Below are 18889 nucleotides of genomic sequence, written 5' to 3'. Positions count from 1 at the left end.
CAAACTAGAGCTGACAAACGGGAGCTCACCCCATCTCGCAGATTCGGACCGGCAAAATTCAAGTCAGCAATCCAACCATGAGTTCAGCAGTTCAGCTAGCACAACAGTTTAACCCATTGCACCATCGCAGCTCCTCATCTCAACTGAGACACAGAGGGATAATTAAAAGCAAGACTGCATTATGAGCAGAGGGGAAAATATGTTTAATATGTATTATGATATCATTATTTATTATTATTATTATTATTATTATTATATTTATTATTATTATTATTATTATTATTATTATTATATTTATTATACTTATTTATGCCCCGCTTTATCTCCCCAAAGGGGACTCAAAGCAGTTTGACATAAAAGCATTAGTATACAATTTAGAATCTACAAATATACAGAAAAATGGGGTGGGGGGTGTTGAATTTTTTTTTAGCGAATCATGAAGAGTAGTTCCATAACACAAAATAATTTACATTATATGGTTCATTCTATATTTTATATAGACTTACAAAATGAAATTGTGTCTTCCTGAGGCCGAGAGAGTGTGACTACCTCCAGACAACAATTCGTTGTTTTAAAGGAAGGAGTTGTCTGCAACCTTCCTCTATGACCTCACAATCATGACTTGAGGCCGAGAGAGTGTGACTCACCCAGGAAACAACTTATTAAATGTTTATTATAAAGGGGGGAGAGAGGGAGGGCACACTTCCTCTGCTACAGGTTGTGCCTTTCTAGAGTCAGCCCAAGAGGAGAACTCTGCTTAGTGCAGCCATCCAAACTTTCAGCCCAGCCCTTATGCTTTGCTGGGAAATCCCTGCCAATAAATGCAAAGGACAGGAACTGCCCAAATAGTAGGGTGAATCCCTGGGGCAAAGATATAGCAATAGAAACCCTACTATCTGGAAAAGGGGAAGGGGGAAGCGAGGAGGGAAAGGCCTAATTTCCTATTAGGAACCTGCCTCCTACCGCATGTGGAAGCAAAGAGCACAGCAGGGGGGCAAAGCAGCCTTAAATACCCTGCAGTTCCACCCCACCGTCCCCACATATAGTTCTGGATACTATAAGGAAAGCTTAACATCCCTGTGGTGTTTGTTTTGTTGTCTGTGCCCCTGCTCTGAAGATTTCACCTCACTTTCCATGTGATAAATGCATTTTGAAAACTTTGGCTTGTTGTGGAAACAAGGATTGGTGAGAAAGCTTCGGCAGACACCTTTTCCCCATGAGAACTCTCCCAGAAGTGAAATTCCCTTCTGGGGGGTAGATTTGTCTCACTCCTATTCTTAACTATGAATTGTTTGTAAGTCCGGTGTTTGTAACTTGGGAACTGCCTGTAAATATTAATTCATTTAAAGCTAATTAACAATTTGGCAAATACACTTTCACATTTTCTTGCACATATTAAAGTTTCTAGTGCTCTTCCATCAGGATAAGATGTCAAATCCCATTATATATAGTATAATTTTAATACATAACATTGCATGCTATGTTTAGAAAATATAAAATCTATTAAAAACAATTTGAAAATAATCTTGAGTAAATTTACATACCACAATTTTATCTACCATTATCTCTGTTTTATTTAATGATTTATTATGTATTTAACATTGACTTCCCAATTACATAGGACTTCAAAATTAAGAGTCATAAAACTTTTAAAATAATGTATGATAGTTTTATAGGAGATTGGTGTTCTAAGATTGAAAAATGACCCCAGATTTCCTTTATCATGTATAGTTTTTTCACAACTTGGTTTGATGTTTATGTCTTAAGATGTGACCTGAATGAAACTAGTATTAAAATCAGATTGAAAATTGTGAAATATCTGTGTGTGGAATTACATTTTAACTGTTTTGCAATTTCAGCATTTAGAAATATAATAAAAATAGCTACAACGCTGAAATTTTTTTTTTAAATTGTAAGCCTATTTTTAAAAACTTTCTCATCTTTTATTTTCATATGTTTTGTTAATGGCACAAACAAATGCCTAGGATTTGTTTTTCTGGATTGGAGCCTTTTTTATATTCAGAGACAGGAAGACATAAATTCAAAAATATGTTTCCTTGTACATACTTAAATCAATACAGCACTTACCATGAGCATGAATCAGAATTAGAGGAGTTGTAGGATCAGATTCTTCATATATTGTTTTGAAATCAATTCCTCCAGTCCAAAGATATTTAGATCCCAATTTCTCAGTTATAAATGCTCGTACTGCACAGTTTAAGCTTTCTAATCGAAGGACTTTTATCTAGAAAAAAATTAAGTAGAGATTTAATTAGAAACAAAAAGTTCAGTGGTACCTTGAAGGTTACATCAGATTCTAGCCTCCTTCATTCTCAGAACACAGACACAATGGAGGTACAAATCTGCACCTGAATGAAAACAGGCCTAAGTAATGTGTTTCATATATAGACTGGGTATGATTTGGATTCACATATCTTCAGTTTAACTTGGTGGCAATTAGGATCTAAACTCTAAACTCAGGTTGGGATCTAAACTCAGGGATATCTAGCCTGTGGACTGACTGTGATGATGCTTCTAGGTAAACCCACTGATGTTACCATACCTTGATCAGAGAGCTCAGGAGGAAAGGTGGATCTTTGACCTTTCCTAGAGCAAATGGCACCAAGATAGTCTCAACAATGCATTTCACTAAATGTGAAAATGATATTGGGCACCCACATTTATAGCCTCCAAAGCAAAGCAAAGTAGAAGTCTGATATAGTAAGCCAAAATGCATAACCCAAGGAATGTATTTGTAATATAATAATAATAATAATAATAATAATAATAATAATAATAATTTTTGTAGACTGCCCTCTCTCCCCAAAGGGACTCAGGGCAGTTTACAGACAAAAAGGCAAACATTCAGTGCCCGAACTTAAATACAAAACATTTTAAAATAAACAGAATAATACAAAATAATAACCATAAACGTGTGACAAAAGAAAAATTAACACCAAAAGGAGGACCAAATATTTATGTAGTATCATTATCTGGTTGGATCCAGGATCTGATTTATGTTGATGGATTAACACCACTCATGGAAGGTTTCTCCATTCATATTTTGGGATTCCTCTTTATGACAGGTCATTGCGAAGGAGCCCCTGAATCTCTATTTGGCACTTTCAGGGGACTACAAAAACATTTATTTTTGTAGCCCAATAGATTTCAATTGAATTCCACATGGTGCTTTACATAGCAATAGAAATCAACTGAAATGTTTTGGAAGAAATGAGATTATGAAGAGATTTAAAATTCCTTGGAAAAGAATGTTGAAGCCCTTGATAGAATTGTTTGTTCTACTATCCACAAATTTGTGTTCTGCTATCCACAAACTGTGTGTCCATAATATTTGCCATCATGAACAAAGAATTTTGTTCTACTATCCACAAATTGTTAGCGATGAAGCTGCAAATTAACCTTGACCAAAAATAGCCTGTATAAGAACAAATTAAAAAAACTTACCAAGATAAGTCTTTCAAATGAAGAAAGCTTATCCCAAGGAAAAATTAAAGGTGCATTATCTTGATCTTCTCTTGGTATTTTCAGCTGGGAGTCTGAAACTTCTTTAAATAAAAAATACAACTTTATGGAAAGATTGAAACCAATTAAACCGTCATGCAATTCAAATATTGTAACCACTCTCTCTCTCTCTCTATTGTAAGAGCCACAGTAGTGATGTAATTCTTCAATAAATTTCTTCTCAAAGGAAATGGCAAGTCATTTCAGCAACCGTATTGCCATTGTATGAAAGTCTTTGAAAATCATACAGTTTTAAAAGCTTGGGACATATTCAGCATAAAATTCACATGTGGTGAAAACATGCTAAAACAGTCTTTTCTGTATTTTCAACATAGAAACATTAATTCCTGCATATGAAATGATGTTTTCTGTACAGAAATAGCTCCTTATATTAAAATCAACCGTGTGTAAATTTTATGATAAATAAATCCCCATTGCAGCAGTTACTGCATAGCAAACAGCATTTTCTGTGCAGGAATGAACCTTTTTGTAGTAAAGGAAAAGAACCATTTAAAAATAAGGCCTTCCACCATTAACAAAGATAGAAAAGTGCACTTCTGAATGTTTGAAATCTGATGTTTCTCCTGCACATGTACTAAGTTTTAAGTAATTCAGACAGATGGCCAAGCTGTAGTGAACGGTTAAAATGGCATCTGTGGTAAACTCCCATTACAAGCAGTGAGCTGTAATTGAATTTTTAGTTTATAAAAATGGAAGTGCGGTGAAAATCCATAAAAAATTGTGTACAGTGTATGGGAATTGCCCAGTTGATAGGCGCACTGTTGGATGGTGGGCAAAACATGTGTGAAAGTGCAGAAACCAAGTTCCATGTCTAGACATATGCTGGACATCCTGCCACAGTCAACACTTCAGACATGTTGAACTGCATGGGTAGTATTGCTTTTGAGACTTTTGATCATAAAGAGAAGTGAAAAGCATGCAAAAATCTCAAAACAATATAATGACTGTCTGTTTTATCACTATATTTTAGCACTTACCTTGCTGTAATGGCACTGATCTATAAGATGTACTAATCAAGTAATATAAGTTCTGACTGTTCAGAAAAGATCTCCATTGCTGAGAATTTGATGAGAGGGAATCACATAATAGGCTGAATGCTGGCATGTGAGTACTCATGTACTGACATTCTTTCCATGTCATTTCAGTAATCCAATGGGGTGGAGGAGATGTCGTAAATGTGTATGAACCTAACCAAATAATAATATTATGGATTTAATGGCACATGTTTGCTTTTTAATACTTTTACCCAGAGAACAGATATTACCATATTATATTGAGTCTGATCATTACTTAGGCATTCCCTCTGCTGAGCCACTCCCACCCCAATGATTTCAGCTAATATAGTACATGAACATGCTGTATCCATTTCCATCTTGAATTAATTCAGTTTAAACTAAACAGATACTTAGAAAACCATCTACTCCATTCTTATCATTATACAAATCCCATGTAATTCTTGGTAATTTAATGTCTCAAAGGCTGGAATCCTAATCAAACTTACTAGAGTCCTCATGGATACAGCAGTATTACTTTTCAGTGAAGACCCATCATGCAAAGTTAAAACACCTCACAGTTAGGAGACCTTGGGCATATCTACAATGACTTTTTAAGGTAGTTTCAAACCAGTACTGAAGAAAGTGCTTTTGCTGTGCAGATGATTATACAGGAAATCCTGTATAAACTAGTTTAAAGTCTATAGCGGTGACACAAATCACAGAGCATTGATACGTATTAAGGAGGTTCTTTCATGCACTTTTGTGGGTATTTGCTGTTTGGCTGCTGCAGTTTGAAGCTAGCTTTGAAGTGCTTTAAATTTTAGTGTAGATAAGCACTGTATCCCCACCCTACCTAAGAAACTGCCAGAGCACTAGACTATTCAGGAGTCTTTCTCAGGATCTGCTACAATCACAGACACAAGAGAGAGCCTTCTCAGGGGCTGCTCCCAACTTTTGGAATGCCCTTCCATGGGAGACTAGGCTGTCCCTTCCTGCTGTCCTTTCACTGACATACAAAGACATTTTTGCCCCAGCAGGATTTTGACACATAAGCATGGAAGCTTTTTATGGGAATATTTTATTTCTCTTTTAAAACTTATGCTGGTTTTTTAAAAGTGTGTTTTTAAAGTGTTTTACAGCCATTGTATTAGTAATTGTTTTAATGAAATTAATAATTAGTAGTTTTAATGAAATTATCTGTAATCTTTAAAATATATAAAATGTCTATTATTTGTGGTGGCCTTCCAATGCAGAATAAAACCATTTTAACATAAAATATCCAAAAAAAGAATATGTTTTTAGAATATAGATTTTTTTACCAATATTCCCTGTGTCTTGTGTGTCCATAATATTTGCCATCATGCTAGAGTGCAGGAAAAAGTTCCACTCATTTTCTTGTATAAATCCAAGATTGTTATCAAACTGATTTTCCTCACTATTATTTTTCATGATTGCTGTGCACAGTAGAAAAGCAAAGCACAATTGATTTTCACTGAACAGAGCTGATGACACTGTCTGCAGGATAAGGAATAAAAATTCAGTATACTTTAGAAATACATTATAAAATTGCGTTTTCCATAACAAATAATTTGTCTAACAGATTCACTGACCTTATAAACATTACTTGTTAACTTCTCAGTTATATCATTAACATGTCTTTTTAAACAGTCAGTCTCACTTTCTTCATAGTCTTTGGTGAAAAGTCTGCTCTGCCTTCTTAGGATTAGACTTCTAGAACTTGCTGAAGAACTCAGAGAAACCTCACTTTTTTGTTTGACTACATCATCTATGGAATCTGAAAAGATCTTACAAAACCACTCCAGTGAAAACTGATACATATAGTTGATATGCAAAAGGTCCAGTACTACAAAGTAGAGCACCGCACCACGACTTGCAATAGGAAGATAGCCTTTACGCAGTGTTTCTATTGTGGCTTCTGTTGCTGCTGATGCTTCAACACGTTCAAAAATCTCTGTTGAGGTAATTTTCGTTCTTTGTAAATTGTCAATGAGGTCTTGATCATCTAAAAGGTGCCCTAAAATATAAGGTTAATCTATATTTGTAACAGAAAATATCTGAAACACATTATTGTCTACATATCTGTTCTGCAGATATTAAAAATTACTTACTAAGGAGATTCTGCGTCTTTGTGTGTGTCTTAAAGTCACCTATCCATTTATGGTGACTCCATGAATTTCATAGAGTTTTATTAGGCAAGGAATATTCAGAAGTGGTTTGCTAGTTCTTGGTATTTCTATATTACTAGAAATACCAGTCTAGAAAGTCTTAATGATGACCCCTTAAGTAGTACCTCATTCAGGAAGCTTGCTAACAATCAGTTCAATTTGCACAAACCTGCAATTATGTTTCTAAACTTTAAGTCATTGAACAACTTTCTTGCCAGCAACATATGCCAACTTCCCAATGCACATAACCTCTCTCACACAGTAGCCAACTAGCCATACAATATTAAGACACTAAGAAATGTCTGCTTGACTTCCTTTGGACTATTGGTTGGAAAAGAGAGGTAGAGATGACACAATTCAAATACTTAACTATTCACAGGGGCTTCAGATGCATGTAATATCCAAGCATGTTCATATGGGAGATTTTAATTGCTATGGGAATTATCTTTCCTCAGATCAATGTTTTAGTCCTGTGATGGAGATCATGGATTTGGATCTGTTTCTACCATACAAATCTACAGCTCTGTGCATTGTAGGTTATATAGAAAATGCCACAATGTATAAAAATAAACATTATACATGTAATTTCAAGAATCATTTCGTTAGAAGCCATTTAATGTCCATTATATATTTTGTTTATTGACAGTTAAGCATTTGTATAATTTTTTATTTACCATCTGTTTTTTGCAGAAGTCTAAGTGATTTTTGTTCAAGTTCACGAAGTGTCACTAGATCTGTGGATATACTTTCTAGTAATTCACAACGTTTTTGTTCCAGTTCAGGTTTTTCCTTAATTACGACAGCAGACAAAAGCTGATCTTGCAAACCTTGGAATGTTACAGTGAAATTGATCATGGTGACAGCATTACATATTGCTGGCAAAAAATGGGGGTTGGCTTTTCGTGTTGTCATGCATAAGCTGAAGGAACAAAAAGGAGAATCTTGATACAACATATCAACATGCATTGTCCATGTGGAAGTTTATTTTTTATTATACATTGTTGGATAAAAATTTGATACACTGATGGATAAAATAAAAAGTTAATACCATTTCATATAAGTGCTCTTTATGAAAATGTGATTTCTCCAATATAATTCTACAAGGTTTCAATGTTCCAATCCAAGAAATAAGCATGTTCAAATATTATGTATAAGAACCAAACAAAGTATGTTGATGTTGTTCAATTGCTTTACATCTTCCTCATTCCCATATGAGTGCAGGTAACCAAACATACAGGTAAGGTCACAAATGACAAATACTCAAAACAGTATATTACACATTTCCTGAGTTTGCAAGCTTGACCAATGGACATTGTCAGTTGATACCTGAAAAACAAGAGTATAGGAGACAACTGGATCTGCAACAGAAAGGGCTTACAAGATTAGGTTCCAACACAGAGAAAGTCACTTTGTATAATAGATCTTTTAGCTTTTAGGATTTTGGGAAATCACAAGCAACAGATATCATGGGTAAGAGCATTTACCTAAAGTTTTTGTTGAATTCAATTTCGGAATCGCCGATTCTGATGAAATCTTGTCCTCCTTTATTAAAGATCTCTTTTTTTAAGATTGATTTTATACTTGAATCCAATGTTTCAGTAAGATCCTAATAAATATAAAATCATGGTCAATACTGCAGTTACACTGGACATTATCCTGCCCAAAGAAAGGCAGCTCTAGTGGTGCCTCTCTTCCTTAGAAAGTACTTTTCTAAGAAAAAGTACTTTCTGCTTCTGTATATTTTCTGTTTCATTCTACTGCTGATAGGAAATCTGATAATGATGAATAGTCTCTTCAATGTTCTCATTAAACTAAGAAAAGCAAAGAGAAAGTAAACTTAACTGTCCCTCTGAATAAAATGTAACATTAAAATAAACACAATGTATGCATTTCTAGCACACAAATAGTCAATCTGCAATTGTGAAAAAAATCACACAAAGGCCAAAAATTATTTTCAGAATAGCCACAATTTTTGGAAGCCTCGAATAAATATAATTTGCCTTAAAGTGCTGGAACTCTTGAATTTCCTAGAATAACGACAACAGGTTAAAAATATAATCAATGCATATGAGAAATACAGCCAAAATTGAAAAATAAAACACAGTAAGGAGGAAAAGAAAAAGACATAAGAAATAAGGAGCAGGGATAAAAAAAATTGGAAAGTCAAGCTCAGCTCAATTTCTTCCCGAGACAGAAATCACACCAAACTCCTCATGTAGCACAATGTCCTCATGAAAAGACATGGTGGGCTGATGTTTGCACACCTAAGGGTGGTAGACTCAACAAAAGCCTTTTAGCTCGAAGATATGCTGAACATGATGTATTACTCAAATGGAAAACTCATATGTGGTATACAGCCATTATGAAGAAGATTATTAGTTGTGTGACAATACTTAGTGGAAGCTGAATTACCTGCAGCAGGACTGATTCACCAATACGCATAGAATTCTCAAGTTTTCTTAAGTAAGTGGCATCTGTAGCAGAAATCTCTTGCAGCTTGCCACCTGCCATTTGACGTATCCATTTGTAAGCTTGTCTTTCTGGATCAATTAGCAGAGGCCATCGTTGTCCATACTTAACAAATATAGCATTTTCTGTGGAGTACTGATCAAGTGGCAAACCAGCATTTTGCCACTTACGGACCTACAAAACATTATTTTTAATTGATTAGATAACATTGTCAGAATGTGTACAACATGAACACATAAAGTATAACTATCCCCCAAAATTCATGCAATACAAATGAACTTGCTGATGCATCATCTGTGAATTTTGCAGCTAAAAAAGAAATATCAACTTCCTAAAAAGTTCTTGAATTTAATTTCTACTGAAATCACATTGTGCATTTTTACTCTATGCATACTACCTCATTTTTTTCTGTCATGCAGTTTATTAGTGAGTAATATGGAGAAACTGGAATACTGTTTTCATGACAGAGTCTGAGACACTCATCCACTATCTGTTGACGATATCCTGCTGATAAAACACCACTGTAGACAATACAAGCAGCTGAAACAAGGGCATCACCTATGATTCCCTGAAGTCTTTGATCAAAGTTATTAACAGATTCCTTCCAGCGTTCCTAAAAAATCAACAGAACAAAAAAGAGGAATGGTTACAGCCACACATTAAGCCTTAAAAACTTAAGAACAAGCTAGGAGACCAAGATGCTCCTGTCTCAAAGTCCTAAAGGGATGGATTCAGAACAACTGTTAGGACTGTCCCTCCACTTCTTTATTACAATTGCTTAATACGTGTGTTTCTTCGTAGTAGGAAGAACTCAAAGTCAGAAAGCTCACTGAAAGCTTCACAGAGGGGAAATTCTACCATCCTGAAGGAACTATTGATTAACATTATTGACTAGCTTCACTTCGTGCGTTCATAGAAAAGCACCATATAAATGCAAAAATAAATAAATAATCTGAGAGTCCAATTGTATGAACTGCAGTTCCAGCAGTGAGGATGGGGAACTCTATTTAAATAAGGCTATTATACCAGTACTTAGAGAATACTACCAAAATATAATTCCCAATCAACAGAATTTGTAAAGCAAAATCATGTGGTTGAGGACTGACCACACACTGATAGTTGATCACATTTGTAGATTCCAGCCAAAGGAAATTGCTCTTTATTATGAGGCACAAACTATCACATAGTATCAACACATAAAAAGTGTACTGAATGAGAGTTTGGTACTTAACATGAAAGTACACTATTGGATGACTGCATGAGCAATCTGTATTATTATCTTAAAATAATAAAATTTTAAAATGGTTCAATATTAAGCATCTGTCATGGATCCTGTATTTGCCTGTTGTTTCCAGTCAAAGAAGAATCCATGACATTCTGCAACTTTGGGAGAGAGAGTGAAAGTGGGGGATAGTAAAATAGGGATGATAAGTGCTGGCACCCTGGCTTTTGTTATGGGAACTGTTCTTCCCAGCAGCATGGGAATGTAAGTTGTCTCTTAGAGTCCCACCATCTTCAAAGCAGCAATAGAGTATAAAAGGGGGAGGTTTTGTTGATTTGGTAGAATTAGTGTCCTCTGTTTACTGTGAAGGTTGAAATAAAGGTTGTGCCTGTGAGCAGTACTTTATCTCTGGGGCCTAGCAGGTTCTGACATTAAGCTAATTCTCATGGAAGACTTTCCCCACAATAAGGATGGAGAGAGAAACCCTTGGCTCCAATGTCAAGGAGGAATGGGGAACAGAGCAATGAGGAATAGAACCCCAAGTGTCTTCCCTTCACCAAGAGCCTTGGTGATGGACCTGTCAGCAGTGGAAGGTGACTGGGAGAAACCGCTGAAGACTGGCGATCCCTGACTTCTCCTAAGCTCTACTCAATTCCTGGTGGGGAAAGAAGTCACAGTGAGAAAGAAGATGGTACCAATTTCTGCCAGTGCCAGAGAAACCCTCCAAGATTAGGAGGCTTGGAGACAAAAATGGGTGCCTTGGAGAGAATGCTCCACACCTCGATACAGATAACTGAGATGAGGCAGGATGTGGAAGAATCCTGGAGATCAGAGTCACATGACCAGAGAGCACCAGCCAGCTGAGGTTTGCAGGAGCGGAGGAGATGGAACCCAGAGGGGGTGGGGGTGGTTTTCCCCTCCAAAACAGCTGGGGGAAGTCAGCTGAACCTGTGCCCTGGAAGAGTAGAGCTTAGGATGAAGTGCTCAAAGGGGGGTCACACATGGCCTCAGCACCAGCTCTGGGCAAAGTCTTTTTCTGGCCTGTGCCTTGGCCTCCACCCTGATGAGACTCAGTTGCTCCTTGCTGCTGCACTCCTCCTTTTCCTGGCCTGTGTCTGGTAACAAGGATAGTGGCTGCTCCTTCATCTCCTCTTCCTCCTCCACCACCTTCCTCAAAAACAAAGTCCCCCTTGTGAAGCCTCTCCAGGAAGGTGCACTGACCCCAAGGAGCGAGGGTGGCTGCTACTCGAAGAAGAGCAGGAGCGGGAGGGAAGGGAAGGAAAGGAGAGACCTGGGCAACTACATGCCAAGAGTAGGATTTGACATACTGTGCAGGCTCTGCTCTGCTCCATTCTCCTCCTGCCCCTGTTCTTCTTGATGGGGAACTTGCTTTGAGGGCAGTGGTGGAGGAAGAGGAGGCGGTAGAGGAAGAAGAGCTGCCCTCCTCATCTCCAAGGTGAAGGCCAGCAGGCAGCTGTAAGCGAACCCCCTCCCCTCTGTGCCAACTGCCCTTAGCCTTCCACTCCCACTCCCCTAACAGCATTTTCTGGGCAAGTTCTTAGCAGCAAGACTTTGTGATTAGACTAGTGTGAAGGAGAGTAGAGTCTATGTTTTCAGCAAAATTATAACTTTTGGATTCTTGCCTGAGATGCTAGAATAAACCTGAGTTTGGAGACACAGTTCCCCCTTTTCTTCTCCCCCATCCCTTCGCCCCTGGTTTCTCTCTTTTGACATCTCATCTTTCTTCTCATCTGCCCTGCCAACTTTGTACTGTGTTTCACTCTATAGTGGAAACTATGCTATGGGTAGCAAAAAAATCCATCAAAGAGCTGGACATAGACCATCATGGCATGCTATCTAATGATGCACCATACATGAGAGAATAAAGCTACAGAGTGAAAGGGAACAGGAGTAGATAAAGAGATGATATGATGAGAATAAAGATGAAAGAATGAGTGGACCGAGGGTAAAATATTGATAATATGATAAAGTAATACAATATAATACTAACAATAATACAATATAATAATTTTATATTCCATATTACATGTAATATTACTAATAATATTGCAGTATAATGGTATGTACATATAACTTGTAAGCCACTCTATGTCCCCTTTGGGGTGAGAAGGGCGGCATATAAATGTCGTAAATAAATAAATAAATAAATAAAACAAAAGTTGGGAGAAGTGGAGAAAGAGGAGGGAAATATGCAGAGAAGGAGGGGAAGAGAAAATGTATACATTTGAAGAGAGCAGATAGGTGTCATCACACATAAATAAAAGAAAGAATAAAGAAAACAGAATATCAGAGATGATCAGTGATGAAAATAGACAATTCTGCCTATGTAATGAAGTCAATGATATTGAAGAAGGTAGAGTAATATGGTAAAATCAGAGAAAGAGACTAAACAACTGGCACGAAATGGGAGGACAAACCAGACTAAAATCTAATGTTAAGAATATCAAGGATCCCTTTTAAAGTAATGCAATTTGTTTCCTAAATTTTAACAAGTGTATTTGGGATCAGCATGGTATTGGGAATCCTTGCTAAGCCATGGAAACTGACTGGGTCACTATGGGCAAGACACTCTCAGCCTCTGGGAAAACCAATGGCAACCCCATCTGAATAAATCTGAATAAATCTGGCCAAGAAAACACAATGATAGCATCACATTAGGTTCACTATAACTCAGAAATTACTTGAGAATATGCAGATATCCCTGAATTTTCCCCCTGTCAAATTTTCCCAGAAAATATAATTTTATAAAAATAACACTTAAATTATGGTGGACCTATTTGATGCTGGACTAAAGGCAAATACAGGTTTTACTTGCTAGGCAGTATATTGTCATGATGTGCAAGTAGCCACTTAGTAAATAATCTACCCATCTATTGAGTAGAACAAGAAAATGTGTTGGAAGAAGGGATTTTCACAACATGGCAAAACACTGCATTAGATTGCTACTTTTACATCACAGCAAGTTATAACTTAATTAACTGCATTGTATTTACCCAGAATTAATGTTCTGATGGTCACAGAAAGTGAATAAACCACAGCTGAAAAACCACACATATTTAATCATTATACACTGCTTTGAATCCCAGCCATGAGAGAAAAGCGGGATATAAATAAATAAATAAATAAATAAAATTACAAATCACTGCTTTAACACATGAAAGGAAGACATGTTATACATAGAAAATACCCTTAGCAGAAAAGGCAATCCAACAAGCTTACAAAATGAAGTTTAACTCTAATGAGGCAGAAGTGTTACAGAACGAAAAAGGCAATACCGTCTCATCTTTCAAAGCCGTACTTAACACAGAAGCACTGTACAAACGGCAAGTTGTTTGATCTTTTCGAGCTGCTAAGCTTTCTTGTTCAGCAATACCTTCTGCATACTTTGCTTCTAAATTTAGCTGATGTTGTTCAATCTGAAAAGTTATACATTTAAAACTTTAGATTAAAAGGTAAATTGTAGCATCATCAAATTATAATTCATTCCTTCTTTAAAAACTTTAGAATAGCTTATATGAGGCTCCATAAGTACTTTTTTCATGTTATATGCATTCTCTAAGTCCATACAAGGAATTGGTACTTAATGCAACTGTTGTTCTTTAAGCATTGTCCTGTACAGTTAAACAAATCAACATTCAGAACTTTCAAGAGCCATGTGAAAAGAATTGGGTGAGAAGTCTGCCTCAAAAGACATATACAGAAAAATTGGATGAAAGAAGATCAAAACTGATTTCTGCAATAGACAGGTGATGAGATCATTCAAATTCTATGATTCCATTCTATAAACATGTGCACAGCCATATGCAATACCAATTATTCTGGAGCAACATATGGATTTCAACTGAAATTTAACCACATTGAGATTAAAATATTGTTTAGATAGATGATGAGAGGTGTTTTTTTTTAACAGAAAGAAGCATTGAGACTTTTTTTCATAACAAGGAATAAGCACTGAGGCAAGAACTATGAAAGAACTATGGAAAACTACCATAGTAAGGTGCATGAGTGATAGGAAAATATAAGCCAATTTGTTCAAAAAAACATTTGACAACTGATTAAGAAAATGAAGAGTCTATAGCTTATCTTAATGCAGTTCTGGCAGACTGCTGGAAAAATATCTTATTTTATCTAGAGCTGTGAGAAAAAATCTCAGAAGAAACAATTAGATGAAATCGTGTAAAGGAACTTAAATAGGTGTGCTACTATCTGTGATTTAGAACACTGTCACGAAGAAACACTGTTTCTTAAATTATAGATCCCGATCTCAAATGGGGTTCCCTCTCAATGTTGAGGCCTTGAATTTTTTTTCTCAACATCACCTAGTGGGTGCTTCAGACTGTTATACAGCATTTACAGTAGACTCTGCATAATATATTTCAGCTGTTCAAGCAGTCCCCAAGTTATGAACATGACAAGTTCCATAAGTTTGTTCTTAAGTTGAATTTGTATGTACATCAGAAAAGGGACTTTTTAAAAGTGTAACTCCAGCCAAAATATATATTGTTTAGTTTTTGATAGCATAAGGAAGAGGTAACACCTCTGTGAAGTTTGTGTTTTTGTCTGTGCCTCTCTTCAGAATATTTAACTTCATTTTCTGTCCTTGTGATAATTGGTTTTTGAAAAAAAATGGCTTGTTGTGGAAAAACGGATTGGTGATAAAATTTGAGTTGAGACATTATTTCCCCATGATAACTCTTTCAGGATTAAATTTCCCATCTTAGAGGTAGATTTCTCTCACTTCATATTGTGTCACCTCCATTCTTAACTATGAGTTGTTTGTAAGTCAGATGTTTGTAACCTGGGGATTGTCTGTACTTCAAAAAAAGGAAAATCAGTCTGTTTAGCAAGCTTTGCAAATGCTGATTTGTTATCTGCAAGTGTTTGATTTTTATATATGTTTTATATATCTATATACCTGAGGTTATGCAAAAAATTATTGGGTCCCGAGTGGAAAAATTTAAGAAGACCTGATCTAGAAGATGTGAGGTTTTATTTTGAGACACAAGTGAAGACCTTTCTCTTGTGGCAGACCTACCCAGACCATTTTAACGACACATCATGAGGAAAATATTGAGAGGAAAGAACATTTTACACTAGTTTCTCTTCTTATCTCAAATGTAGATGAATACAATAAAGAACACAAACACAATGTCACGCACTAAACAGAATTATTTTACCAAGGCTAAACTTCTTTGTTTTTCAGCCAGTTTTTCATATGCACGTTTTAGTAGTTCCTCTGCTTCTGCTACCTTTGCTTGTTTTGGACCTACAAACTTAGATAAGAAGGTATGCAAGTTAGCATGAAGAAGGAAAAATTGCAATATGCAGCTCCTTGGAAAAAGACAGGTTGTATGTCATAAAGAAACAGTCACATACATATGTAGAGGGTATGTATACACAAAATCCCTAACAAACATGGTATCAGTACTGCACAGTAACTATTTTTAATACTATTTTAATTGTACTGTACCACCAAAAAAAAATTGCAAACAATTTGTTAAAGTTCATTCCTGCATGTTTAAAGCGAAAAAGATACAATTTCAAAGGGGAAAGGATTAAAAGGAAGTATGGAGAAAGCAAATAGTCCTTAAATAATCTATTTTCTATTAAATTAAGTCTGCGATTTGGACAAAAAAAACAAAACAATTTAGAGGGAACGAAACAATATAGGTTGGCTATCCCTTATCTGGAATTTCAAAAATCCAAATACTCTAAAATTCAAAATGCCCGCATGGATGGCTAAGATAGTGATACTTTTGCTTTCTGATGATTCAATGTATGCAAAGTTTGTTTCATGTGCAAAACTATTTTTAAAGACTGTGCATAAAATTACCCTGATGCTATCTTTATAAGGTATATATGAAATATAAATGAATTTCATATATATATATATATATATATATATATATATATATATATATATATGCATGCATTATAAACATATTATTGAATTTAATCCCATCTCCTTGAGATCTCATTAGGCACATATATGCAAATACAGGTGTTTCAAAATCTGAAATGCTCTCGGTCTAATAAACAACCAGTAAGCAGCTGAAAAAAATGGGGCTCAGGATAGGCCCTCTCAACCGTAAAGGCAGGCATACAACTGAATGGGGACTCCCATATTGCCAGCTGCTCTTGCCCCATTCCTATATTCCTGTACATTTGTAAAGAGCATGTAAATTTCCACATGTAGAAAATTGGTTAGTGTTCCCCATAACAAAAAATAAATGTCACGAAGAATACAGCATACTTCTTTTTCAATCGCTGCAATGCGTTTATCTTAAATACATTTGCAAAAATGAGCATATATTCTAGAATAATTTAGAACAAGCACAAATCTTATTTATTTATTTATTTTATTTGGGGTGCTTCTACCCCGCCCTTCTCAACCCCCAGGGAGTCCCCCTAGGGGGGACTCAGGGCGGCTTACAAAAGGCACAATTCGATGCCTAACAGTTACAAAATACAATACAATATACAATACACAGATTACCATATACTATCACAGTTATAACTAATTAAAACAATCAACAGTATACTAGCATCAATAAAAACATCTAGTGGTCAATGTTCACCAAATCCAAGTCCGTAAACCATTTTGCATTGTCATTGTCCTTTCCTGCTCTGGTCATTATTGGTTATCCTTGTCCATCTGCCAGCTTACCCCAAGGCCTGGTCCCACATCCAGGTCTTTAGCTTTCTTCTGAAGGAGATGTTGATGTCCTAATTTCCCCGGGGAGCGCATTCCACAGGCGAGGGGCCACCACCGAAAAGGCTCTGTCCCTCGTCCCCACCAGTCTCGCTTGTGATAAAGGTGGGGCCGAGAGCAGGGCCCCCTCAGCAGATCTTAGATTCCGAGGTGGGACGTAGAAGGAGATACGTTCGGACAGGTACGCTGGGCCTTTGCTTTAAAATTTTTGCTTTAAAGCTTCCATTTTGAGACCAATGTTTTCTAAAAAAAATTAAAATCATGTGTAAACCTACCTTTTGAACATTATGATAATGATCCAAAGCTAAAATCCATTGACAGATGGAGCAACAGGCAACAGACACAAGTCCCACTTTTACTGGGCTGAAGTCTGGTGACTTCACAAATTGTTTTAACTGCACGAACACCTAAAAATAACAGAAATGTATTATTAAAACAAATGACAAAAACTATATCCATTGGTGAATGAAAAAAGAAACTTTATTTGTAGTGTTCTGAACACCACTTTATAGTGGTGTTCTAAGGCAGCATTAAAAATATGCTGGAATTCATCCAATTTGCTTGTAGGGCAATCTTAAGCATGTCTGCATAGGTGTGAGTGATTCCAAGTAAAACAGAATTTATTTTCTAGAAAGCATAGTGAGTGTGGGCTTGAGTATTTTGGAGGTGTAGATTTCATTCCTTCTAAGAACAATAGTATTATTTACTCTTCAGTAAGTAAAGTGTGGATGATCAGCTCTTTGGGGCGGGGCGGGGGGGGGGGGGTTATACTAGGAGCCCTGCATAAGAATATTATATGCATGCAATACATACACTTAAAAATGCATTAAACAATGAAATAAAATTAAGGTATCAAGTTTCTATGACAACACATGCAATTTTGTATTTAACTAGTATCAATGCCTATTACTATCAAGACCACAGTGTAACTTTAAGCTAACATAAGAACATCTGGAACATTTTAGGAAAATTTTAGAACAATTTTTTTACCAGATTGTAAGAGACTAATAAATTCTGTTTGGTTATAAATTGTTAATAAAAATGTGATTTTAAGTATACAAGGAGTAGGAAGAAACTCTGAGTGTGTATGGGGACAAATAAAAGCTGAGTGAGAGAGGGAACCCATTCCATATGTGGTTTAGAAGAATTGAGATCAGTGATTTTTAAAACCCTCAAAGCTGATTTAATTAAGGAATATTCTCGACCACTGTTCAGTCCTAAACAATTCTCTAAACAGTTACATTCCATTACAACGATACTATTCGTGTACTGTTTAACACATTATAAACAACAGAGTAAAAACATCAGTACCAACAAGAAATTAATTAATAAAAATAATATATTGTGCTGCACTGAAAACTGAACACAGTACAACTAACTAATTAAAATAGATTATACAACTATACAACAGTACAACTAACTAATTAAAATAGATTATAACTAACTAATTAAAATAGATTATATATCTGAATATAGATATATCTATATCTATATTCATGAAAAGGTGCTTGGTGTTGAATCTTATTTTATGGTGTCTACTTGCCTTACAACAGTGATCAATACTAAAATAGAATTTAAAAATCATTAATATTAAATTATAAAAGAAGGAAATGAAGGAGGAAATCTGGGAAACAATAATAATAACACACGGTAAGATGGCGGGGAGCTAACAGCTGATCCCAGAGCGGTCCGGTGAGAAAAACCTAATCTGAGTCTAATCCCCCTCATCCAACCCCCCCCC

General features: G+C 35.9%; 1 protein-coding gene across 1 annotated transcript in view; it reads right to left on the bottom strand.

The window, feature by feature from the left end:
* The window catches only part of DNAH14 (dynein axonemal heavy chain 14), a 204829-nt gene that overhangs the window by 24867 nt on the left and 161073 nt on the right, over positions 1 to 18889 (bottom strand). The window contains 12 exon segments of the mRNA XM_067463629.1: positions 2089 to 2245; positions 3466 to 3563; positions 4521 to 4730; positions 5858 to 6098; positions 6101 to 6573; positions 7399 to 7643; positions 8209 to 8330; positions 9137 to 9367; positions 9591 to 9806; positions 13712 to 13852; positions 15614 to 15709; positions 17424 to 17555. Of these exon segments, the coding sequence (XP_067319730.1) occupies positions 2089 to 2245; positions 3466 to 3563; positions 4521 to 4730; positions 5858 to 6098; positions 6101 to 6573; positions 7399 to 7643; positions 8209 to 8330; positions 9137 to 9367; positions 9591 to 9806; positions 13712 to 13852; positions 15614 to 15709; positions 17424 to 17555 (2362 nt within the window).

This window comes from Anolis sagrei, chromosome 1, assembly GCF_037176765.1.
Source record: "Anolis sagrei isolate rAnoSag1 chromosome 1, rAnoSag1.mat, whole genome shotgun sequence".
NCBI classification, from domain to species: Eukaryota; Metazoa; Chordata; class Lepidosauria; order Squamata; family Dactyloidae; genus Anolis; species Anolis sagrei.
This window is presented reverse-complemented; position numbering and strand designations above follow the sequence as displayed.